Raw genomic sequence first — 26,136 nt, 5'->3', positions numbered from 1 at the left:
CCCATCCTGATAAAGGAACATCTGCACATTTGCACTTCTGCTCTGTGCGCTCCACTTGCCGGCTTTCATCCCTCGCTGTCCGGAGGAGGCTCTGGCCTGGCAGCTTCTTTTCCCCCAGGAGGTGCACACACAGATGACTTTTTCATCCCTCATTATTCATGTTAGTCACATTAAACAGCCCTGCTGTAATGAGCTGAACTGCATGCATGGAGACCACCGCCCAGCAGCCGAGACAGCAGACAGTATGATTCTGATGCCGCACAGAATCCCTCTGCAGATCCCAGGCTGTGCAGCTTCGATGTGGCATTGTTCATCTGTTCGTGCCCTCGAAGAAAAGCTGCCAATAATAATTCATTCAGTCCTCTTGGCTAAGGAGACACTTCATCATCACAACTGTGGGAAAGATTGATTAAAAACTGTGATTTTATTCGATTAAAGCTTCAACCATGTGTCAGTCGGCATTTTGTACAATTTTCTTTAACCAAATAAACAAAATAATGGTTTCAGGTGAGAATTTGATGCGTTTCCTTCTGTTATATGATCGTGTAAAGACCATTAATGATGAAAGTTAATAGATACTGGAGATGTGATCGGAAAAACAGACTGCTGATCGTATATATGTTAGCAATTCTACAGAGGAAAAATAGGAATAGCAGCACGTAAAACCAGAGATTTGGTCTCAGTGGGAGAAAATGTGGATGAGGGATGTTTGCAAAACAAGTACTGCAGCATTTTATGGCAAAGCATCCCCAGAGGAAACCAAACCAGAGACAAACGAGCGCCAAATGTCAAAGCTATCTGAGCCTTTAAAGAGGTCTCAGCTTCTTTAAATTGTTTTATTGCAGTTTTATTCAAATGTACTCACACATTCACTGACCTCATCATGTGAATAATGTAAGCAGAATAGTTCTTAATATTTATGCCCAGAGAATAATAACTGTTGAACTGTTGAAGCTCACAGACACTTAATTTTAAAAACAATCTGAATCTGCCTGCAAACTCAGATTTTCAATTACTGAAGAGAATAAAAAATACTTGACATTTCTCTGAGTAACTGAGGCTGCTTTCAAAAATTAAAAGAGGTAACAGGTGATGACGAGAGCCCCACAGAAAGCTACTCGCTATCTTTGGTTAGAGCAGACATGAGCTTGGGTCTGCATCGATGTTACAACCAAAACTGTCGGTAAAAGTTATTAACTTGCATTTCATGAGTGTGTGGTATGTGTGGCTTCAGCCTGTAAGGTTCTTTTTGATTTGGAAGGAAAAATAAGCGCAGACAGAGTCCTAGGGGGTGTCCAAAAAGTGATTTATTAAACACACACTTATTATACAGTGCGGGAAGCTGGTCTTCTTCTCTCTGTTCGCTACAACAAGCTTTATAGCCATTATGACGTCAGAACAATTCCTGGAAATCACCTTCTTCACAACAACAACTCTTTCCCAGACTTAAAACCAGATGTTTCCCATCATCGGTGTTTGGGAACATAACAATTGTGTAAGACGAGTGTGCCGTTGTGTAAGATTGTAGGTCCAGGCCAACGAAAGTTGAGTGTCCTTATCTGACATGACCGGACCCACATCTATGCTGGTGCTATGCATGATAGAGTATTATATCTAGAATGTGTTTATTCTGTGTGCTCTGGCAGATTTACTAAATGATAAATGATACATGATAATATTGATGATAACCTGATGATAAGTGATGCAGACTAATGAAATAATGATGAAATAATGATGAAATAATGATCGTGCATGTGAATAATAACACAGTGACAGTAAAATAACATTCCTTGACGTGACAACTCCTCCTCTTGGGCTCGCTTGCGAGACCAACCTTCACCAGGATTTGTCTCACTCCTCCGTCCAGCCTACAATCTCCCTCAAGGGCATCATCTACTCAGGCGCCGCTGAACCAGCTGAGCCCGAGCTCAGGGCCCTCTCCAGCATCTTTACCAAAACTCGCCGGGCCAGAGGGATGAGACAACATCCGATTATTAATATACCAAGAAAAACAACAAAAGAAAACATGGCAGACATAACAACACTCTTCCATTGCCCAAAGACAGACGTAAACCAGTCTCCCGGTCCCGTGTTCACACCTGATTGCTCATGCATGGTTTTAGATAACATTTTCAGACTCTCAAGCGCTCTAGTAACCGTACCGTCTGGGGCCGTATTGTTGGGTATGAAGGTACAGCACATGCCCCCAAACATGGCACACACACCACCCTTCTCAGCCAACAACATGTCAAGGGCCATTCGATTTTGGATTCCCATTAACGACGTCGGGCCTAATTGTTCCGCAAGGCCTTCTACCGCGTCCCTAGTGAGATTAGAGAGTCTCAGCACATTATAATGGACATAGTTAATGCGATCAACATTTTTATTTGGAGTTATCCATAGAAACACTCTTTCAAAGCCGGCCGCTATCTGATTAACTAACTTATACTCATCTGGAACTCCCCTGGGAACTCCTATTGAGTCAATCCAGGTTGGCGAGTCCCATCTTGGGTCATATTTGTGCACACCCCTTATACTTCTCCTACGTCTGGCTGTCAACACACCAGTGTCCTGCTTTGGAACTGTCTCTACTCTATTTCCTATAAGCATCAAAGGTGCACCTAGGCGCACCAGAGCACATGTTCCCACACTCCCCAGGGGAACCTGTACCAAAAGGGTGTACTGCCCACAATAATAATATAGCCCACCCCTTGCCCAGGTGCCTATAATTGTGCTTGGGTCACTTACATTATTGGTAGTCCTGCCTGGGATTGTCCTCTGACACCAGCTTGGATCAATCCTTCCTAACGTATATCTCACGCTGTCTGTAGAGAACTCAAAACATGTATAATTATCCCGTTTAGGTGTAAATGAACCTGGTTGTGTACGTTTATCAATTGGCGGATATAAACCTGACAAAGTGGTGCAGTTACCTGTGTTCACTGCCTCTCTAGTTAATCTCAGCATACAATCATAACCCCACTCATCCTCTGGATACAGAGGAGCGTGTTCAGTGAACAGACGAGGTCTAGCTGTAGCACAAGCAACACAATCAACCACTTCCTGCTCTTTAGCATTTTGAGCCACCCAATCTAACCAAAGATTCCTATCACCGAAACCTGTGGCACGCTCTATTAACTCTTGTCTCAGTCCTCTACAATTGTAGAGATTGTAGCCACCTCCTCTTTGAGTGAAGTGATGCTCTGCGATCCTCCTCTTCTCGCTTCAACTTCCCAGGTAGACTACTGGTTAGTTGTTGCACGGGTCAGAGGGTTATTCTGCCTCTATTCCTTCTTGCCACCCGTGTCATTTGGAGATGAGCTTGTCTCCACCAAGCTCTCATCCGCCATGGCACATTGAGACCAATGAAACCAGGTCTCGCCTGTCCCCTTCAACCGGACCGCTGTTGTGGTACGAGCCGTCACTTCTGGAGCTTGGCACGCTCCCTTCCTCCCTCAGGTTCTCATGTTCCAACGCTGCTGAAGATTTAAGGCAGAGCACGTCGTACACCTTAGTTGTCTTCCTCAATGTCAACGATGAATCTCTCATGTTATTTCAAACTTTGCTGTGGGAAGTCTCCTCTCAATGTCCTGGACGCTCAGTAGCATAGCTCTCTATGCTATGTCTGCTGTTCCTTAACATGATCACTGATCCTCCTCAAGCCTCTATCCTGGCCTCCGCTTCCATCCTGTAGGCGCCCTTCCTCGCTCACTTCTCGTCATGGCACCTCACGACACCTACAAATTAAAATGACCCTCCTCTTGCACATGGCTTCCTCCATGTTTCAACTCCCCACTGAGACATGTACAAGAATGTTGCACCTTATCTCTAAAACAATCTCCTGCCAACCTGTAACCCTGTGTAAAAACATTAGTCAACAGGTACATGTTAAGCCTGTTTAACTCCCAGCTCCACCTGGAGCCTGTATCCTGCAAAACAAATCTGTTAAATCAAACTTCTTATTTACAACCAACTATAGATCATGAGAGCAATAAAGTATTCAGCACAACAGACAAGTATCATGTGTAGGTTTTCTCCAATCATTAACTCACTATTATTACCATAATTTGTCTCCAATCATGAATCATCCCAATTTATTCCACAATTTACTCAGTGACTTTCCTTAAGCAATGTCACTCCACCCATTTATCACTAGGAGCTCAAAAAGTGGCCAGCTAGTGAGCTCCATGTTGAACTATTCCATAAACACTGCATCTCTTATTTGTTTCCTCATGTCACTTGTCCGTTTTCTACCAAATCCTCCACATGCCCTCTTAACAAAAGCAAAACAAACATTAGCAACACACATTGACCATCCCGGTGATCAGGCGTCATAACCTATAAACACAGTTTCTTCACACATCAGCCCAGAAATCCTGTAGTGGAAAACCAAACGTCAATCAACTGTCCAGTGGTAAATCACATGATCAAACCACATGAAGAACTGTAATGCTGTAGAGAAGAAAATGCAAATGTTAGCGCTGCGCAGATGTATACACTTTCTCACAGTTACCTCTGTGAGCAACACACAACACAAACCCATGAATAACACACCCCTGGTAAATTTGCAAACACAGAAAGTGGCATTTAAAAGTTAAATCGGCAGGCCAAAGCTCACGCAACCTCGGATGTTGCTGTCATCTTTCTGCTCCTGTAAAAGAAACACACATAAATTCATCCACCCTTTCGTCCTGTCTAGGTGGAGGTTAACCTTGAGTCGTGGTCAAGTCTTGTCAGCTTTTGTCAGCTTTTACCAGTCAGTCAGTTTGTTTTTATTTCCATTCATTCATCCATTCATTCTTTCTTTGCTGATAGTGGAAACCATCGTCACATTTGATCTCCACCCTCAGCAAAATGACGTCATTTCAAAAAAGAACTTTAGATCGGATTACCTCGCTGAATCCTTCCTAGGCAGGGACTCTCATTTTCTAATTGTCCCAGATAAGTGGCTTCCCCAGAGCCCATTTTAATGTGGAGAAACTCACTTGCAACAACTTTCTGGACGTGTAGCGCTTTTAATTCCCAACGTGCAGATCTGCTTAAAGAAAAGAAATTCACAAACAAAATCAGTGCACTGTTCAAAACAAAAATAAAATAAAAATAAAATGAAAAAATAAAAGATACAGAAGCCCAGTCTTAGGACTTGTCACTCTTATAAGTGAAAAAATACCAAATCTAAAACTTGGTGCCATGGTAAAGCTTTCCCCATACTTCAGAAACAAAAACAAAACAAAACAAAAAATCTGCTAGTTTCACTCATTTAAACTCTGGCTGCAGGATTCTGTTCACGCCTGCTATCATCTTCCCCAAAATAATACTAATCCAATCTATGTATCAGTTCTCAACCCACTCAATAAACCAGACAGGATGCTGGTAACAGTATTACCTTCTTAAAATTGTGTTTGATCCTAATGAGCTGATCGCGTGTGTGTGTGTTAGTCGGGTTAATACATTTTCTATTTCTATGTATCCTTTTATGTACCTTCCCCCTTTTTTCTGAAACAAAACTCCGTTCACTCCAAATTTTGTTCCAGAAACATCTAAATGAAAAACTCTGGCATAATCAAGCACAGCTAAACCCCAAATGTTTTCAGGTTACCATCGGCAACCACACTGTGTGTTGTTAACCCCCTTCTACAAATGCCCTCTTTTAATGTGTTACACTTTATGTACGATTCTGTGTTATCTCTGGTGCATATTATGTCAAGGTGTGGTGTTATCTTTTCATTCTTCTAACAGTACTCTTGCATACCTCAGTGCTTGTCTTCCTCCCCCTTTTGTGGTGGTCTGGACACTGTGTCAATCCTCCACTCCCAGGCAGTCGCAGATTCCTTAACCCAATTTAATTCCCCAAACTACAACAGCCGCCTCTGTCATCACGTGCTCCTTTCCTCTCCGTTCTTTTCTCCCACTTTTCAGTCCAATGGCAGTCAGTTTTCATCAGCTTTGTCCCGTGCATCTCTTTGTCTCACTGTCTCTTTCATTGCCATCTCGCTCCAAACATGGCAAATGTCAAACTCAGACAGTCTTCTCAAAGGTCCTTCACACACAGTGAGGTTGCAGCTTGCTGGAAACGCATCTCCATCCATCCAATCTAGATGGTGGATCTTCTCTTTCTGATGCCGTTTGCCCACAGCGCTGCTGGACCTCTCTGCTCAGAACTCCGGTATTGTCTCTTGGACTTCTGTCCATTGTTGATGTTCATGCTCATGCTTCTGGAACTGCACTCTGTGTCTTCAGGGAGAGATTAGCTTCCTTGGAGCTTGCTTGTCCAGGATGAGGATGGGAAGCTGCAAAACAATTCAGCCAAAATTCTGGCTGGGTGTTCCTATTTTTGTTTCTAATGATTTTAACCTATAATTTTCTTCCGACTGCTGCCCATGGAGAATTGATTCAGGTCCGTTCCCCACCTGTAAACGACAGACTGAGAGACTCTCATTATTCACTGTGACTGCAGATGTTTTCATCACTCCAAAAACAACACATCTCTACTTATTTTGTTTTGAACTCTACTGACTTTAAACCCCAAATGTGAATTTTTAGTTGTTCATAACCGCAAACACAAAAAATCTTCTTGATGTTGTTATCAGTTATTTTCGTCCACAACACTCCAAATCATGTTTTCGTTTTGTGTCCCGCAGGGGAATAAGGTGACCTGTAGCATCACTGCTTCCCCAGTTGGAGACAATTTCTCACTCACATTTCCACACTTTTATTTTCTTTGTTTATTTTAGTTCCTTTTCTTTCTCTTTTCCTTTCCTTTTTTTCACATGCACACATTAACCTGTTAACTCACTTATACAGTCAGCCATCAAATTCTCCATTCATCCTTGAGTACTTGATCACCTTTAAAGTCACTGTTAATTTTGTCAATTTATTTATCTTTACCTTAACACTAATTCACTATTTTAGTTTTCTTTATTATTATTTTCAGTTCACTTGCTCCTATTTGATCACTAGGATTTCTTGACTCTTATTATTCCCCCGAAAATCAACTGATCTACTTCTCCTTTTTTGTCATCCAGGAATTCACACACACATGCACAGGCTGGTCACTCGGCCCCCACCTTTTTCTCTCTCACAGACACACACATTTTACTCCTCGTTCGATCCGCCTGTGCACCCGCCCCTCGAGGCTGGCTCACACTCACTTCATGCTTGTCGCAGTACCATTCAAACTCTCTGTGAGACACTTCTTTCTCTGCTTATTCTGGACAACGCCCTAGACGGCACACAGAGCGGGTGCCATCCGCTCTTGTGCACCTCACAAATTTTCAAACTGCGCCACAGACTCGATACCGCAGTTTCTCTTCCTCTAAAAAATATAAAACCAAACTCAACCCCCCAATTGACTTCACAGTTTGATTTCTACACACCACAAACATACACTATTTTGTTTACTCCTCATACACTCAGCTTCTGTATTAAATCACTTTCACAGCACACGCAGTTATAATCAATGTAAGCAATTTACACAGCCAATTTACACTTTATTTTATATACACAGGCCTGTATCAACATGAGAAACGACGCCAGATGCCAAGACAAATTATTCACTAGTTCCTTATCCGTATTTTCATCCTTATTCTTATTCTTGTCTCTTCTTATCCTTATTACTTCTTCAAAACCTCTGTAGCATCACACCTAACTTTTTGACTAATTTAAAAGCTTCTAAGCCCAGGTCCAACCTTGCTGGTCAATGCACCCGCTTCGGGAACGCCGTCTCCGACAGCGGTCAGATTTCTAAGCCCTAATTAATTTAAAACCGCTTCCCGCAGCTTGAGAGGGAGCTCCACATCCCGCGTCAAAGTATCAAACTCGCGCGTTCAGCTTTACTTAAAGCTCACTGTCACCCACGTTAATAGTCACGGCCGGGTCGCACCCTTCAGCCAAACAGCACAGTATAAAGGTAATCCTTGATTACCTGGCCTTTAACGGGTGTCCGAAGTCCCGCGGGAGGCCACCCGAGCTAACTGGTCGCCGCCAGAGATAACCGTGCGTCCACAGATTACCGGTCGCTGCCACACGCTGAACAACTGTGCTCTTCGGAGCCACGCTCCGGAACTTTAGTTTATGTTTAAAAGCGTCCCTGGGGACTCTCAGCCCCTCAGTTTTTAATTACCTGACACCCGAAACCGCGTTTCTACCACCCAAAGAGTCCGAATTCCCCTAACCTTAACGAGTGCTTGGCATCTAACTCCACAATCTCACTTAAGGCACATAACCCGAGCCTCTTAGCTTTAACACCACAAAACACAACACAAAAAACACAGAAAACCCCCCTAAAATAAACAGCAATAACTTTTGCGAGAATTTTATCAAACTCTTACCACTAATTATCCTAATTAAATAAAATCACTACGGACAGAACCCAGCAGAAGGCCCCCCCTGAGTGAACATTCAGTTTAGTTTTAACTTCCCATTTAGTACCTTTGGATAAAAATTATTCAACAGGTGGTACTGACCTTTTATGCCGCGGTTTTTGTCACTCAGTTGGTTGCTCTCCTGGCTTCCCCCGTCTTTTGGCACCCCCTGAGGAGCTCCGCTCCCCGCAGCGCGTCTTCTTTCCCCCCAAACCGGGTTTCGGCACCAAAATGTAAGGTTCTTTTTGATTTGGAAGGAAAAATAAGCGCAGACAGAGTCCTAGGGGGTGTCCAAAAAGTGATTTATTAAACACACACTTATTATACAGTGCGGGAAGCCGGTCTTCTTCTCTCTGTTCGCTACAACAAGCTTTATAGCCATTATGATGTCAGAACAATTCCTGGAAATCACCTTCTTCACAACAACAACTCTTTCCCAGACTTAAAACCAGATGTTTCCCATCATCGGTGTTTGGGAACATAACAATTGTGTAAGACGAGTGTGCCGTTGTGTAAGATTGTAGGTCCAGGCCAACGAAAGTTGAGTGTCCTTATCTGACATGACCGGACCCACATCTATGCTGGTGCTATGCATGATAGAGTATTATATCTAGAATGTGTTTATTCTGTGTGCTCTGGCAGATTTACTAAATGATAAATGATACATGATAATATTGATGATAACCTGATGATAAGTGATGCAGACTAATGAAATAATGATGAAATAATGATGAAATAATGATCGTGCATGTGAATAATAACACAGTGACAGTAAAATATAATAACATTCCTTGACGTGACACAATCTGCTGCTCCGAAAATCCCTCAGTGCTCCGTAATAACGCCCACATTGCCATGGTTTTTGTCAGAGATGCTGGATTTATAGAGGGAAGGAAAAAATTAAAAGGACTAAACCGTGCTGCTGTCACAAACAGTGATTGGACAGGAGAACCTGGAAACACTCCCCAGTATTTTAATGCAACATCTATGAATTATTTTACCCTGTTTGAGGGAAAACTTTAACCCACCCACTGACAATCGGAGGGCTAAATCAAAGGCTGGTCGGAATAATGTGACGGGTATAAGTGGGGTTAAAGTGCAGACTGTTAAAGGCCCTTTTGTTAGACCTTTATGGAAGCAATTTACGACCTAGTTAACAGTCATATAGGAATAGGGTGTGAAAAACATGAAGAAAAACAGTATAACATTGCACTAGGGTCACTTTGGGGTTTGTTTTTTTAAATTGAAGGTGGTTGGAAAAAATGGGGCCAAATGAATTGATTAATTAAGAAAAAGATGACAAGTTTATTTAAAACCCAAAAACTTTACAAGAAAACCTGAAAACTTTACGACAGAAAATCTGGAAATTTACATGAAATTTAAAATAAGAAAATTGGCAAATTTGTGATAAAACACTGTCAAATTTATCAGAAAAAAACGTAAATTTATGATTAAAGAATTCATAAATTCACAAAAAAATACCAAAGCAGCAACATTACATTACAGTTCACTGTAACGGAGCACAGCTAATTGTGCATATGTACAGTGATATGTATGCATTCACAGTGTGCATTGGGTATTGTTAGTGTTGTACAGTCATGTCATAAGAAGTCAAAGATAGCTCGTTTTACTGAAAATGAGATTGTGATTTGTTGTCAGCTTTAATGGTGTGACTGGAAGAGTGCCTGCTGGCCTTCTATTAATGCTTCTAATCAGTTATTCAGTTCTTAACCTTGAAAAGTGAAGTGATGTAACTCAGAAAAACACTATTTTTACGAGTGTGAAATGCTTGGTGATTCAGTGCAAGGCTGCTTGCTTATGGCAAAAACCATAATCTCCAGTACATTGGTCAGTAAATGTACTCTCTTAATTTAAGTCACATTTATTGATCTCTTTCCCCATAAACTTTAAATATATTTAAGTAAAAACAATAACTAAATAAGCATGCACCACCCTGGTGAAGCATTTCAAGCTGAGGCCAAAAACATTCAATTCAGTTCTATTCAATTCTATTTATACAGCTCCAAATTAGAACAGCAGTCGCTTCAAGGTGCTTTATATTGTAAGGTAGACCATAGACCAGGGGTCGGCAACCTGCAGCTCTTTAGTCCTTATAGTGCGGCTCCGCGTGGTTTGGAAAAATAAATTAGAACTATTTAGCTGAAGTGTATTTTACTTATGTTAGTTCTTTTTTAACTTGTAGTTCTAAATTGAAAGATTATTGTGATATTGAAATATAAAAATAAAATTATATTCTATTATTTTTTCATCGCTCAAAATAAGCGTCACATTCGTGGAAGCCGGTATATCCACTGAAACGCCGTGCATTTATCGAAACTTTCAACCCCAGGTAGGCCAATTATGGATCTTCGGATCCACATCATGTCAGCAGCTGTTCTCCACCGTGAACTATGTTAAAAACAAACACCGCTCACGCCTCATAGATGACAGCTTACAGTCCTGCGTAAAGATGAAAGTGACTTCGTATAGCCCCGATTTACAGATGCTGTGCGCAGATGTTCAGGAGTAGAAGTCCCATTGTAAACATATCACGGCAGACCTCACAATGTTTGCATGAACATGCTTTTCAGCATCTCTTTATTGACCACTTTTCACACACGGTTGCTGTACGCATACAGCTGGCTGTAGCTTTGCAGCTCACACCCCGACACACACCAACACAACAGCATAGAGAGCACAGACGTTAAGGCGGCGAGGCGTGGTTGCGGGTGCGTCTGCCTCCCCTGCAGCAGCGCTGCAGACCACGCCACACACGTTAACCAAGTAAAATACATATTTAGGCAGAATTTTGCAAATATCTATTTTTCCTTTTTTAGCAGCATAGTGTTTTTTTTTCCCAATAATTTTTTAAAAGTCAGGTCAAAGCTCCAAAAGCCCAAAGGCGATATAAGGGTGGTGGCTCACAACAGTTTTTGTTTGCTACATGGATCATTTTAGTTCAGCTGGGCGTCTTTCCTTTTGTTATATTTCTTTACATTCAAAATGTTTTAATTACTGTAAAGGTTCTTTTGATTTGGAAGGAAAAGTAAGCGCAGACAGAGTCCCAGGGAGTGTCCAAAAAGTGATTTATTAAACACACACGTATTATACAGTGTGGGAGCCAGCCTCTTTGCTCATCCCCAAAACAGAAAGCTTTATAGTCTTTATGACGTCAGAACAATTCCTGGACATGATCTTATCAGAACAACAACAACCCTTCCCGGACTCGAAACCAGATGTTTTCTATATATGGGCATGAAACAGAACAACTGTGTAAGACGAGTGTTCTGTTGTGTAAGATTGTTGGACCAGGCCACCAAAAGTTGAGTGTCCTCAATTGACTTCTTACACCCACCACTGTACTGGTGCTATGTATGATGAAGCATTGCATTTAGAATGTGGTAAATGATACATGATAATAAGGATGATAACTGAATAATGATAATGATAGGTGATAGACTAATGGAGTAATGATGAAATAATGATTGTGCATGTGAATAATAACATAGTGACAGAAAAATAACATTCCTCTACGTGACAACTCCTCCTCTTGGGCTCGCTTGCGAGACCAACTTACACCAGGATTTGTCTCACTCCTCCTTCCAGCTTACAATCTCCTTCAAGGGCATCATAGACTCAGGTGCCGCTGAACCCTTCGAGCCAGAGCTCAGGGCTCTCTCCAGCATCTTTACCAAAACTCGCCGGACCAGAGGGATGAGACAACATCCGATCATTAATATAGCAAGAAAAACAACAAAAGAAAACATGGCAGACATAACAACACTCTTCCATTGCCCAAAGACAGACGTGAACCAGTCTCCCAGTCCAGTGTTCACACCTGATTGGTCATGCATAGTTTTAGATAACATTTTCAGACTCTCAAGCGCTCTAGTAACCGTACCGTCTGGGGCCGTATTGTTGGGTATAAAAGTACAGCACATGTCCCCAAACATGGCACACACACCACCCTTCTCAGCCAACAACATGTCAAGGGCCATGCGATTTTGGATTCCCATTAACGACGTCGGTCCCAATTGTTCCGCAAGGCCTTCTACCGCGTCCCTAGTGAGATTAGAGAGTCTCAACACATTATAATGAACATAGTTAATGCGATCAACATTTTTATTTGGAGTTATCCATAGAAACACACTTTCAAAACCGGCCGCTATCTGATTAACTAACTTATACTCATCTGGAACTCCCCTGGGAACTCCTATTGAGTCAATCCAGGTTGGTGAGTCCCATCTTGGGTCATATTTATGCACACCTCTAACACTTCTCCTACGTCTGGCTGTCAACACACCAGTGTCTAGCTGTGGAACTGTCTCTATCCTATTTCCTATCAGCATCAAAGGTGCTCCTAGGCGCACCAAAGCACATGTTCCCACACTCCCCAGTGGAACCTGCACCAAAAGGATGTACTGCCCACAATAATAATATAGCCCACCCCTTGCCCAGGTGCCTATAATAGTATTTGGGTCACTTACATTATTGGTAGTCCTACCGGGAATTGTCCTCTGACACCAGCTTGGATCAATTCTTCCTAACGTATATCTCACACTGTCTGTAGAGAACTCAAAACATGTATAATTATCCTTTTTAGGTGTGAATGAACCTGGTTGTGTACGTTTATCAATTGGCGGATATAAACCTGACAAAGTGGTGCAGTTACCTGTGTTCACTGCCTCTCTAGTTAATCTCAGCATACAATCATAACCCCACTCATCCTCTGGATACAGAGGGGCGGGTTCAGTGAACAGACGAGGCCTAGCTGTAGCACAAGCAACACAATCAACCACTGCCTGCTCTTTAGCATTTTGAGCCACCCAATCTAACCAAAGATTCCTATCACCAAAACCTGTGGCACGCTCTATTAACTCTTGAGGTTTTAATCTAGTGTAATCTGTGGCAACAAACCATTTCTCTTCTGAGTCCTGGTAAGGAACTGTCTCTAAGGGATCCATTTGCTCTGTGAGATTCATTACAGTGTCATTCCCTACCGGTTTAGATCTTGGATTGAATAAATTCACCCGAATTATCCCTGTTGGATCTGTCCCTGGTTTATCTACCCCTATTACTAAATAGAACGCCCCTCCGTCATAGTTTGCCTCCGGAAGTCTGCTCCAGGGTCCTAGGGAGAGAGTGACAGGGTTATGTGTAACAGAATAATCTTTCTGAATGGCTATCCCTTCAAGGGCCTGTGGAACTGTTGGCTGCCATCCTACTCCTGTCCAAGCAACCACATCCTGCCAAGAACACCACTGATCCGTTATATAACTGTAAATGTCTCCTTCCTGTGATGGGCCCCACACAGACTTAGGGTAGCATACCATAGGGTGATAACAAATCCACACATCATATGATCTCCAGCTGCTACCGTCTCCTGGGCATCTAATTACCTCACACAAATCGAATGTGAATGCTGTCGTGGACCCATTAACATACCCAAACTCGACTCCCCCACTGGCTTTGAGACACCCATCGTTCCCACCTGAGCCAACCTCGCGCTTGAATTTTCTCGACGGCTCGATCGGTTTGGACTTTGGAGCGGATAGACCTCTGCGTCTGGGCAATTCATCTGTCTGCCAATGAACAAACAAACACGTTACAACACTTATCAACCCCAACATTCCCATTAATTTCCAATTTTCCCACAGTTTCATGATCACTGTCCCCAGGCTCTTTTACTTTTACTTTAAACTTCGTAATAAGAGTATAAAATTATGAGTATAAAAATATGTGAGTAACGTACAAAACTATTACGACTCCTTTAAACTATGAATTACTTTAGACTAGAGCCCTAGCCTATCATGAGCCTGGAATGAATTGATGCTCGGCGCGTGACGCTCCTCTTCTTTCTTCGTCTCCCCAGGTAGACTGCTGGGGAGAACCGCTGCACAGGGGGAGAGGATTATTCTGCCTCTATGTTCCCCCCCGTGTTACTTTGGGTGGAGCTTATCTCAAGTAAGCTCTCGTCCGCCACTGCGCATTGAGACCAATGGAACCAGGTCTCACCCTTTCCCTTCAACCGAACCGCACTGGTGGTACGAGCAGTCACCTCGAATGGCCCCGTCCACCTCGGATCTCTCCACTTGCGCTTAATGACCTTCAGCCACACTGCTTTGGCGTCAGGGACGGCACGATCCACCGCATTCACTCCTACTCCAACCTGTTGTGTGAAACTAGACACAAGAGCTTTTAATTCTTTCCAACATTCAGCATGTTTTCTATTACTTTTTATACTTTCTTCCGCCGGGACTGTTGTCCAAGGACCTGGAAACTGTCGTCCTGTCAACAGCTCATATGGCGTGAAACCTGTGGATTGATTAACACAACATCTTATTATCATCAATGCAATTGGCAGGGCTGCAACCCAATTTAGCCCCGTCTGAGCAGAAATTTTAGCAATTTTATTTTTCAGGTTTAGATTCATTCTTTCCACCTTCCCCTGGGACTGAGGATGATACACCGTCCCAAATCGGTGCTGCAACCCCAGCTTCTGTTCTACTTCTGCCAAATCTTTATTTTTAAAATGAGTTCCATTGTCTGAACGAATCCGTTTAGGAAACCCATGCCGGGGGATGTAATGGTTGATTAAACACTTAATCACACTTTTTGCATCCTCCCTCTTTGTTGGCCACGCTTCGGGCCACCCCGTCAGAGCATCCACACTCACCAGCAAATACCGGACTCCTCCTGGTCCCACATCAATCATGTCAGTAAAATCAATGACAATCTCTTCCCCTGGTCTTTCTGGAATGGGGAACCTACCTGCCTCTGGTTTAATCACTGGCTTTGGATTGTGCCTCCCACAGATCAGGCACGTCCTAGCTTTTTCCTTAATCATATCCCTCAAAAAGGGATGCCACCAATGGCACAGATGTCTCTCCATCTGGGCCACACCCACATGGCCAAGCCCATGTGCTTCTGCAATCTTCTGTTCCGCTAAGTTAGCGGTCAACACCGGTCGTCCGTCAGGTCCTCGCCAGAGACCTCCTTCTTCCCATGCTCCTCGATTCTTCCAGACCCCCTTCTCTTCCGGGGCCGCCTCCTCTTGGGCCTTCCTGGCCTCCTCCAACATGTTGACTCCTACTTCTTCCTCCACGCTTATTTGCACGATCTGCCGTAGTGCTTTATAGCCCGCTGCCTCTTTCGCAGCTCGATCGGCTTCCTGATTTCCTCTGGCCACCATGCCAGTCCCCGAGGAGTGACCTTTACACTTTATGATACTCACCTCCTCTGGGTCTCCCAACGCCTGCTCGAGTTCCTCCATCTCCTTCTTGTGGCAGATTGGTGCATTGTCTGCTGTCCTGAATCCTGCTCTCCGCCATTGGGCTAGCTCCACATGCACTGCTCCAAAGGCATAAGCTGAATCCGTGTAAATGTTGACTCGCCTTCCTTTCGCGAGTCTCAGGGCTCTGCTGAGAGCAATTACTTCTGCTCTCTGGGCCGATTGCTGCCCTCCAAGTCTCCCAGCCTCCTTTACCTCAAATTCAGTCCCCTTTCTGCAAACTACAGCGTAGCCTGCTTTCAATCCTTCGTCATCTCTGTAGCAACATCCATCCGTGAACCAATCTTCAGCTCCCGTCAGAGGTTCTGCTTTCAAGTCTTCTCTTATTTTTTCGTCCACTTCAGCTCTCTTAGCACAGTCGTGCGGATCACCCGAACCCATCAAATCTGCCATATTGATTCCTTCATGTGTGAATGTCAGATTAGGAGCGTCTAAGACTTTACTCACTCTCTGTTGTGTCAATGGTGTCATGGTGAAGGCTTGTGAGTTAACATATGCCACCACACTGTGGGTGGTCAACACCTTCAATGGATGATCCCTCACTATGTGTGCTGTTTTTTGTATAATCTTTGACACCCCAAGAGCATGCTGCGTGCATACCGGGTGTCTTGTCTCCAAATGATTCAGGCGGATGCTGACGTACATGACTACATCTCTCCTTCCCCCCTTTTTCTGAAACAAAACCCCATTCACTATCCCATCTGTTTCTGAAACATCTAGATAGAAGGGTTCGTCATAATTAGGAATGGCAAGATCAGCAGATCTCGAGAGATCTTGTTTCAATGCAATAAATGCCGACTCCGTGGCCGATGTCCATGGCAGTTCAGCCTTAAGGTTACGGACACCTACCGTTTTTACCAAATCCCTCAAAGGGGCTGTTTTGCCTGCATAGTTTGGTATGTACTGACGGCTGTATCCCGTTAAACCTAAGAAGGAGAGCAACTCCTTGACTGTGCGTGGTTTTGGATGTGTCAGAATCTGATCTCGGTGGGTGTTTAATAAACCCACTGACTGGTGCGCGATCACACGGCCAAGAAATGTCACCTCTGGTCGGACCAACTGCAACTTGTCTTTACTCACTTTGAACCCGCACTCAGCGAGTCTCTCCAGTACGGTAAGCGAGGCCTCCGTACACGCCGAAGCAGACGGAGCCGCGATGAGCAAGTCATCCACGTACTGAACCAGTGTACACCCCTCTGGGAGTTGACACTGTGAAAGAACTTCTTTCAGCACTTGGTTGAAAATGCCCGGGGAGAGGGCGAACCCTTGTGGCAACCGTGTGTATCTATACTGTTGCCCCCTGTATGTGAATGAAAAAATGTCCCTAAGAGACTCATGCAAGGGGAGACAGAAAAATGCGTTGGCTAGGTCAATACACGTAAACCACTTTTGTTCTGGTGTTAATGCCGTCAAAGCTGTGTACGGGTTTGGAACAGGCACAGTATCAGTACGTAGGATGGCATTTATGGCTCTTAAGTCATGTGCCATCCTGTACTCTCCTGTCCCATGCTTCTCTACTGGCAAAATGGGTGTGTTCCAGTAAGATTGTGAAGGCTCAAGGACTCCTACTTTCAATAGGCCTTCTATTGTCTCTGCAATTCCCTCCTCTGCTTCTCTTTTCTGTCTGTACTGCGGTTTCCAAATTGGTACCTCGGACTTTAGCTGGAACGAGACCGGCGAGCAAGTTGCCAGGCCCACATCCGTAGACCCAGCTGACCACAAAGTATCAGGAAGAGTCGCAAGTGCGGCTACTGCGTCAGCATGATCTACTCTTTCACTGCCATAGATTCTTGAGATTTGCTTATGCTCCAATACCACTGCGTCATCTGACAGACCAGTGATGCGATAAATTTTGTATTTTGGCGAATACCAGACATCTGGAATCTGAGTGGGCTGCCAACAAGGTTCGTCGAGAGCTCTCCTGACCATTGTTCCCAGCTCCCTGGCCTGATGACCCTCATGGACCGCCAATGTGATGTGAGGCACTGAATCAGGCCCCATTTTGAACCAAGGCCGTTGTTCTTCGGTTAAATTTACTCCTGCAGCGACGCCTTCAGGACCAACATAGATGTTCTGAGAACGTATGTTCCAAGTCTGACTCTCAAGTTCAGTCTGGAACTGGTCTCTATAAATTTCGTCCTCGTTCTTATCATAATAGAGGGTGACGTGGTATGGGTCTCGCGGAGGAGAATAGACAGCTGAGGCCATAATCCAAGGTTTCCACAGCTGATACAGTCTCAAAATGCCTTCATCCACCAACCGACCCCAGTATATATCCGCTGTAGATTGTTCACAGTCTTGCAGCAAATACTGGTTCTTTGAAAAAGTCCCCAGGCAAAAGAACTCTTTTCCTCCTGGAAGTGTCACTGTTAATCCATCAGCTGAACACATGATAGTGGCCCCCAGTTTAATGAGCAAATCCCTGCCCATCAAGTTCACAGGCACATGGGGAGACACCACATAGCTGTGCTTCAATGTCTGTTTTCCCAGCACCGTCAGGGCTGGATTGGTTGTCGGCAGAGTCATTGGAACCCCAGAGAAACCCACGACACTGACCATGTGATTGGAAAGTGTGGCACTGCTTGGTTTTTGTCTCAGCGTTGAGTAAGTCGCTCCAGTGTCCACCAGGAAGGTCAATTCAGTCCCTTCCACGGTCATCGGCAACAGAGGGTCTGCCATCCCCATGCTGCCGGGTCTCTGTGGGTCCCGTCAGTACAGCTCCTCCTCCCTGCCCCAGTTGGCCAGGGGATACTGAGCCACTGGCGCCATGCCAGGGTTGGGAGCTTGAAGTCCCCTTGTCTGGAATGTCCTGCCTCGCGGCGCTCTCTGTACCTGGGGTGGTGGTTGATAACTTATTTCTGGTAGCCATGGCGTAGGACAGTTACGAGCCCAGTGTCCTCGTCCTCCACACCTTCTACACAGATCAGGGTCCAGCATAGGTCCCCCCAGACCACGACCCCTTAGTCCACCTCCTCTTTGAGATCCACCACGCCCCCTCAACGACCTATTAGCCCCCCAATTCCCCGCGGGTCTTCCTTGCCTTGGTCCATTGGCGGGCCACCGGTCATCAGGATACACGACTGGGTCCAAATCTGGCCAATCAGGCCCCGGCTCACCCTGAGGCTTTGCCACCAGCATTTTCTTAGCACCTTCTTTACTTTCTTTTTTCTTCTCATTCAACTTTTCTCTTGCCTCAGCCAAATTTAATTTGACCAACTGCCCTTGCGCCTCCTCCAGATCGTGCTTCTTTTTGGTCACCTCGTCTCTTTCGAGCTCTAGCCGATGTATTACATGCCTTTCCCATTTTACTGAATTTGCCACCGCAAAATCTGGATTCTTCTGTAAGTCTGCTCTCACTCGTTCTGGCAAACCAGCTAACACCGCGCATCGGAACCACGCCCGATGTTCTCCTTCCTGTCCTGGATGTTCTCCTGTCTGCGCAATCCACTGTTCCTTTGCATGCTCTATAAACTCTCTAGGAGCTTGTTCTGGGCTCCACAATATTCTAGGCATGGTGCCTGAATTAGGGGTCGGGTACTTCTCACGCACTGCGTCAGAGAGAGCATTTCGCACCCTTGCATAGGGGACATCATTTGGTTGACATGTGGTTTCTGCTATCCCTTCCACATCTGCCAGGCCTCCACCCCTGAAGGCCCTTCCTCCCATGGCACGAAAATCTCCCAGGGCAAGTTCTTCTCCTTCAGTAAGACTCCCCAGTTTCCTCAGCCACGCAGCTCCTCCCTCTGTAATAGGGGGCAGTTGCTTCATCAGAGCCTCCAAATCTCTGATGTTATAAGGCTGGTATACTGGCTCGCCCCTTAAACCCTGCATTAGAGGCATTGAGAGCGACTCCTCCTCAGTTTGCAATCCGACACTCTGCTTCCGGTTCTTCTCAAAGATCGACTGTCTTCTGTTTTTCAGGCCCTGCAAGGCCTTTTCAGACCGAAGGATTCTCCTCCCTGAGGCACCCTGAACGTTTGGGCCAAACCCTTCAATTCTCAGGTTCGCCACTTCTCGGGATTTCTGAGTCTTACCAATTGACGCTGCGAGGTCCTTTTTCAATGCTTCAATCGTTTGTGCTATTAGGTGTGGTGCTGGCACGCCTTCCGCCTCCAAGTCTCTCAAGGTCTCTTCTAACCTTACCACAGCTTCTCGGTTAGTAGATATTTTCCCTACTACTTGTCCCTGCCACTGGCCTTCTTCTAGGTCGCCAACCCCTGGCTCCTGACAGGCTGTTTGGCTCGCCTTCAATGGCCTCTGCCGTGGCGACACAGACACATCTTCATCTGAAGTCCAGTCCTCCTGGGATGTATTTCCCTGCCTAGGCTGCTTCGGTATCGCCTGATCTGCGCTTGTGGAAGCCACAGGTTGAGCTTCTTCAGCTCCGTCTGGGCTGGGGAGAGAGGGAGGGAGGAAAGTCACACCTGATATGTTTATGCCCCCACCTGATGCTCCAGCAGCTGACTCGAACTGAGTCCCTTTTGGTGTAGGTGCCGGCGACAGGGGTTGCGACACTCCTGTATTGACCCCCTTGGTGTCGCGTAGAGGCGTCGATGGTGCATGATCCTCCTGAAAATCCACAACTCCGCCTCTAACGGTTCCTGTTTTCCCTTCCGGTCCCCAAAGAGTGCCACCCTCCAGGGTCAGCACTGGACAGATGTAGGGAGGAGGCGGTGCACCGGGGAGTCCCTTCAGGCTGGGATATAACCTCCCCTCAGCCTGGGCTTCCTCTGCCAACCCTGGCGTAGGGTCATTGACCTCGTCTTTCATCCAGGGGGAGACACCTCGGCAGACAATCACATACTTGCAGTAGTTGCTCTGTTTCTCCATCATCAGTTTCTTTTCTGCCTTGACTTTTCTCCCCTTAAAACCCCCCTCAAGTTCCTCCTCGAGAACTTTGATTCTCTTTTCACATTTCTCAGCTCCTAGCTGGAAAACCGAATGCAAAGGTATTTTGTCCTCCATCGTTATCTGTTGATCCTCACATAATTTCTTCACCTCCTTCTCCATGTCTTTACATTGCCGAGCAACCTCCTTGGAAGCTCCTTCATAGGTGATCTTGAGGGCCTTCTTGAGTTGGGCTATCTGGTCCTTGAGTGGCTTATAGTTCTTCTCCCCACTAGGGGTCGCCTTCCCGATTTCAGTCATTTTGTTTTCAGCCATTTTGTTGTTGAGCTCACTTACCTTCACCAAAATGGCCGCTACTTAGCTCCACCTCCAAACCTTGCCCTCACCAAAATGGCCACTGCTAAGCCCCTCCTTTGGAAGTAGGCTCGGCGTATTTCCCTTCTCAGGCTCAAACGCACCCAACCGGCTTACTGCCCCTTTTCTCTGGGCCGCACCTACACGCACACACTCACACACACACACAGTCTCTTCTTTCACTCAAAGTTACAGCACCCTCCTTCACAAGACACCAAAACCTCTAAAATCCACTACTTCAATTTAACCACAAGAAACCAACAAAGATTCACACTCACACACCTTCAACAAAGTTTTAACATAAAATAATTCAACTAATCACGACACAGGCACTCCTCCCCCAGACGGGAGAAATCCCTCCAATCAACCAGCTCACAACATATAAAACATCAACAAAGACAAACCACACACCTGTACACTCCTGGAACAAGACCGAAAATCATCCAGCAATCACACCGTTTATTGCTTTTATGTAGTCAATCACACCACAAGAAACAGGAGAAAACAACTCTATTCAGCTTCCTACAGCTCGTAATATGAAACACTTGGCAAGACTGAAATTACCTTTCTTCACCCCACAAACAACGTCACCTAGATAGAGAAATAAAACTAAAGAAGAAATTGGAAGAATTAAACAAACAAAACAAGACCGAGTTGCACAGTTAAACAAATACATAAAAACACTTTTTCCTTTATTTCTCAATGGGCACATGCGCTGCCCCCCCCTTTTGTCTCTTTCTCCTCACACACACACACACACTGCAGGGTTCACCAAGCCCCCTCCTTTGCAGCTGCTTGAGACAAAGAGGCAGAGACGCTTTTCTCTTTTTTTCCACCACACACAACAGCAAGCCTATACATGCAAGCTTTTAAACAATATGAGCGCTTCTCCACCGGTATTTACACACTATTTACATACACGGGCCCGTATAGATGCCAGTATTCCTAAGTTTTTGACTAATTTGAAAGCTCTAAGCCCAGGCTTCACCTTGGTCCACAGAACCAGCCTTGATGATCAATAACCCCGCGTCGGGAACGCCCTCACCGGCCACGGTCAGATTCCTAAGCCCTAATTAATTTAAAACCGCTCCCCGCAAGTTAACAGGTCGCTCCACGTCCTGCGTCAAGGAATCAACCTCACGCGTTCAGCTTTACTTAAAGCTCACTGTCACCCACGTTAATAGTCACGGCCGGGTCTCACCCTTCAGCCAAACAGCACAGTAAAAGGTAATCCTTGATTACCTGGCCTTTAACGGGTGTCCGAAGTCCCGCGGGAGGCCACCCGAGCTACCTGAACACCGTCAGTGATGAACGCACGTCTGCGATCACCTGTCGCCGCTACACGCTGAACCCTGTGCTCTACGGGGTCTCACCCCGGTCTAGGTTAATTTATACACTGTTTAAAAGCGTCCCTGGGGACTCTCAGCCCCTCAGTTTTTATTTACCTGACGCCCGAAACCGCGTTTCTACCACCCAATGGGTCCTGATTCCCCTAACCTTACAGAGTGCTTGGCATCTAACTCCACACTCTCTCTTAAGGCACTTAAACCAAACCTCTTAGCTTTAACACCACAAAAAACCTCACCAAAAAACACAGAGAACCCCCTAAAATAAACAGCAATAACTTTTGAGAAAATTTTATCAAACTTTTACCACTAATTATCCTAATTAAATAAAATCACTACGGACAGAACCCAGCAGAAGGCCCCCCTGAGTGAACATTCAATTTAGTTTTAACTTCACATTTAGTACCTTTGGATAAAAATTATTCAACAGGTGGTACTGACCTTTTATGTCCCGGGTTTTTGTCACTCAGTAGTGGGCCCCCTCCTGGTCTCCCCCCGTCTTTGGCACCCCCGAGGAGCTCCGCTCCCTCGCAGCGCGTCTTCTTTCCCCCCAAACCGGGTTTTCGGCACCAAAATGTAAAGGTTCTTTTGATTTGGAAGGAAAAGTAAGCGCAGACAGAGTCCCAGGGAGTGTCCAAAAAGTGATTTATTAAACACACACGTATTATACAGTGTGGGAGCCAGCCTCTTTGCTCATCCCCAAAACAGAAAGCTTTATAGTCTTTATGACGTCAGAACAATTCCTGGACATGATCTTATCAGAACAACAACAACCCTTCCCGGACTCGAAACCAGATGTTTTCTATATATGGGCATGAAACAGAACAACTGTGTAAGACGAGTGTTCTGTTGTGTAAGATTGTTGGACCAGGCCACCAAAAGTTGAGTGTCCTCAATTGACTTCTTACACCCACCACTGTACTGGTGCTATGTATGATGAAGCATTGCATTTAGAATGTGGTAAATGATACATGATAATAAGGATGATAACTGAATAATGATAATGATAGGTGATAGACTAATGGAGTAATGATGAAATAATGATTGTGCATGTGAATAATAACATAGTGACAGAAAAATAACATTCCTCTACGTGACATTACATAAATAAAATGTTATTTTATCTGTAGCACTTCATGGATTTCATAAGCAACACACCTTAGTTGTTCACACAAAGCATAAAGGTAAAAAACAATATATACAGTGTTATCTTCATTTTAGATATCAAAAAGTATTTGCGTCTCCCAGTGTTTTCGTTTGCGTGGAAACCGGGTCCAAATGGCTCGTTGGGTGTTAAAGGTTGCTGACCCCTGCCATAGACTAAACATGAACATTCCTACTACAGGAACCCCTGAGATTGTCTATGACAGAAAACAGTCACATTATTAGTTAGAAACCTGCATTAAAAATGCTCCAAAAGACACAGACTCAACAAACACAGTCCAGAGGTCCAGCTCAGAGTCTCCAATTAGCTGAGGTGAAGCCTGGCAGACAGGTGGAGGAGGATGGAGGTTGGCGCTTTGGGTAACCCTGTATTCAGTATTAATGTACACTGATGGGATCAAACAATAATAATGCAGATTAACTCCAGGAGTGGAACATGGGGAAGTCTGGGATATATTAATGGTAGTTGGAGTCAGTACGGTGGATGTGACGGGGGTAAAGCGATAATAGCATGATGGAGGACGGGGTCGAAGCATCTCCATAATCAAAACATTTGTTGGCGCTCGTTCTCAGGCAGCTGCTGGCCGCTGTCAGCAGGTTCTCAAGTGCCACTTTCTTAACAAACAAGAAAACCGGAGTCGGGGAACAACTCTGTGCTTTGAGGGGAAGTCTGGAGGCGGTGGGCGAGATCCTGACTTTGACTGATGGGTAAATCAATGGAGCCAGACATAGAGACCTGTCAAGACTTCAAAATATCAAAACTGCAATTAGTGCGTTTTTTTTTCCTCCTCCTGATGAGACTCAATGTGATTTGTGATAAGGCTGGCTCAATGGTGGGGATATTTCACAATAAAAGTTTACCATCTTTGTTTGAATTCTCTGAGCCTGACAATTAAAAAAACGACATTTTGCACTCCAAATGTACTTTTCCTTATGTTACATCTAAGAAAAACAGTGGAAATTGTGTACGCTTCCAAAACACGAAAATTATACAGTTATTACCACATCAAATACAGTGTAAAGGGCTATCCACATGCTAAAAGAAAGAAAAACACAGTAAATCACTTAGTTATAAATCTTCATGTCATTAGCATTTACTTCTACAGTAGCAGCTAGCTAGAGGAAACTTAACTGGCATGGTTGCTGTAGTTATACGAGCATCTCCAAACCTGCAGCTGTGTTCTCGGTCTACAGGCGTCAGTGTTGATCAAAGTGGTCCAAGCAAGGAATAGTGCTGAACCAGCGACAGGGCGGTCAAGGCTCACTGATGTACATGGGGAGGGAAGGCTGGTCCATGTGGTCTGATTCAACAGACGAGCTGCTGTCGCTCAAACTGCTGAAAAAGTTCATGCTAGTTGTCTAAACACACAGAGCACCACAGTTTGTTGTATACGGGGCTGCAGACCTGGAGACCAGTCAGAGAGCTCATGCTGACGCCATCCACCACCGAAAGTGCCAACAATGGACACCTGAGCCTCTGAACTGGACCACAAAGCAATGGGAGAAGGTGTGCTGGTCTAATCAATCACATGAATCATTGGGTGATTACCTGGGGAATACCTGGCACCAAGATGCATGGAAGAGGTGGAGATGTTGGCGGAGACGATGCGATGCTCTGTGCAATGTTCTGCCAGGAAATCTCGGGTCCTGCCATCTATAGGGATGCAACTTTGACACTTATCACCTACCTAAACATTGTTGCAGGCCATGTGTGCCCTTTAGTGGAAATGGTACTCCCTGATGGCTGTGGCCTCTTTCAGTAGGGTAATGTGCCTGCCACAAAGCAGAAATGGTTGAGGAATGGTTTGAGGAGTACAACAACCAGTTTTAAGTGTTGGCTTGACCTCTAAATTCCCCAAATCTGAATCCTGTGGAGCCTCTGTGGGATGTTCTGGACAAACATTACAACTTGAATGACTTGAAGGATTTGTTGCTCACGTCTTGGTGTCAAATACCACAGCACACCTTCAGGGGTCTAGTGCAGTCAATGCCTCAATGGGTTCAGGGCTGTTTTGACAGCAAAAGTGGGGCTGATATAATAATCAATAATGTTATGCCTGATCTGCGTATATTTACTATGAAAATTGCCATAATATGTCAGCTAAAGCCAGCTGGGGTAGGCTCCAGCCCCTAAACAGATCAGAAAATGGATGGACTACAATAATGATTGGTGGTTTGAAGGAAACCTTCCCCACTGACACTGACAGAGTCTGACAGATGATTCACTTATCATGTTTTTATTCACAGGGAATGAAAACAAACCTGAGATGATTTGTATGGTTCAGACAAACATTGGCAGGCAGTGTTTGTGTGCTAATGGGCCTTCACTCCAGGAGGTGTTGACCAATTCTCAGAGAAGTGCTGTTACACAAACGTCTCAATTAGCTGGCAGCTTGTTCGCCAACAAATGTCAAAGAATGATGGATTCTGTGGTGAGCTTGAAAACGCCCAAAGACCTGCAGTGAGAGGACAGATTCATCATAACCGAGGAGCTGATCTGAAACACGATCACTGTGGAAAAAGGAAGTGTATCTGTGGCCATGAGGCTTTGGCTGTCTGAGAGCTCAGATGCCACAGGTGTTCATACTGCCTCTTAAAGGTGGAAATCACTACCGGCTGCCGAAGGGTCCAAACTGATGGAGCAGAACTTGCTCCAGCAGACGGCAAATCAGCTTCAGATATATCTCGTGTTTATCATTGAACAGGTCTATAGAATAGCTCTAAAGGTGAATGATGTCTTATTTGACTATCGTTTGTCACCCTGGGGGAC

At 44.9% G+C, this 26,136-nt stretch overlaps 2 protein-coding genes and 1 long non-coding RNA gene across 3 annotated transcripts; all 3 read right to left on the bottom strand.

Annotated features, from left to right (window-relative positions):
* Window positions 1-1,236: 1,236 nt before the first annotated feature.
* LOC146502155 (uncharacterized) lies at window positions 1,237-5,818 on the bottom strand. Its single transcript, XR_014869483.1, has 2 exons — window positions 2,749-5,818; window positions 1,237-2,323 (listed from the first exon to the last, which is right to left on the bottom strand). It is a non-coding gene; the product is annotated as an uncharacterized LOC146502155 (long non-coding RNA).
* A 7,642-nt stretch (window positions 5,819-13,460) lies between these two features.
* LOC146502154 (uncharacterized) lies at window positions 13,461-18,448 on the bottom strand. Its single transcript, XM_085133335.1, has 4 exons — window positions 15,040-18,448; window positions 14,398-14,532; window positions 13,809-13,945; window positions 13,461-13,494 (listed from the first exon to the last, which is right to left on the bottom strand). The coding sequence occupies exons 1-4, from the start codon at window positions 18,337-18,339 to the stop codon at window positions 13,461-13,463; spliced, it is 3,606 nt and encodes a 1,201-aa protein (XP_084989461.1). The 5' UTR covers window positions 18,340-18,448.
* Window positions 18,364-21,179, bottom strand: LOC146502153 (uncharacterized). Its single transcript, XM_085133621.1, has 2 exons — window positions 20,878-21,179; window positions 18,364-20,833 (listed from the first exon to the last, which is right to left on the bottom strand). The coding sequence occupies exon 2, from the start codon at window positions 20,815-20,817 to the stop codon at window positions 18,364-18,366; it is 2,454 nt and encodes an 817-aa protein (XP_084989747.1). The 5' UTR covers window positions 20,818-20,833; window positions 20,878-21,179.
* Between the last annotated feature and the right edge of the window lie 4,957 nt (window positions 21,180-26,136).

The sequence above is a fragment of the Neolamprologus multifasciatus genome, chromosome 15 (assembly GCF_963576455.1).
Source record: "Neolamprologus multifasciatus chromosome 15, fNeoMul1.2, whole genome shotgun sequence".
NCBI classification, from domain to species: Eukaryota; Metazoa; Chordata; class Actinopteri; order Cichliformes; family Cichlidae; genus Neolamprologus; species Neolamprologus multifasciatus.
The sequence above is the reverse complement of the archived record's forward strand: the minus strand, read 5'-3'. Positions and strand labels throughout refer to the sequence as shown.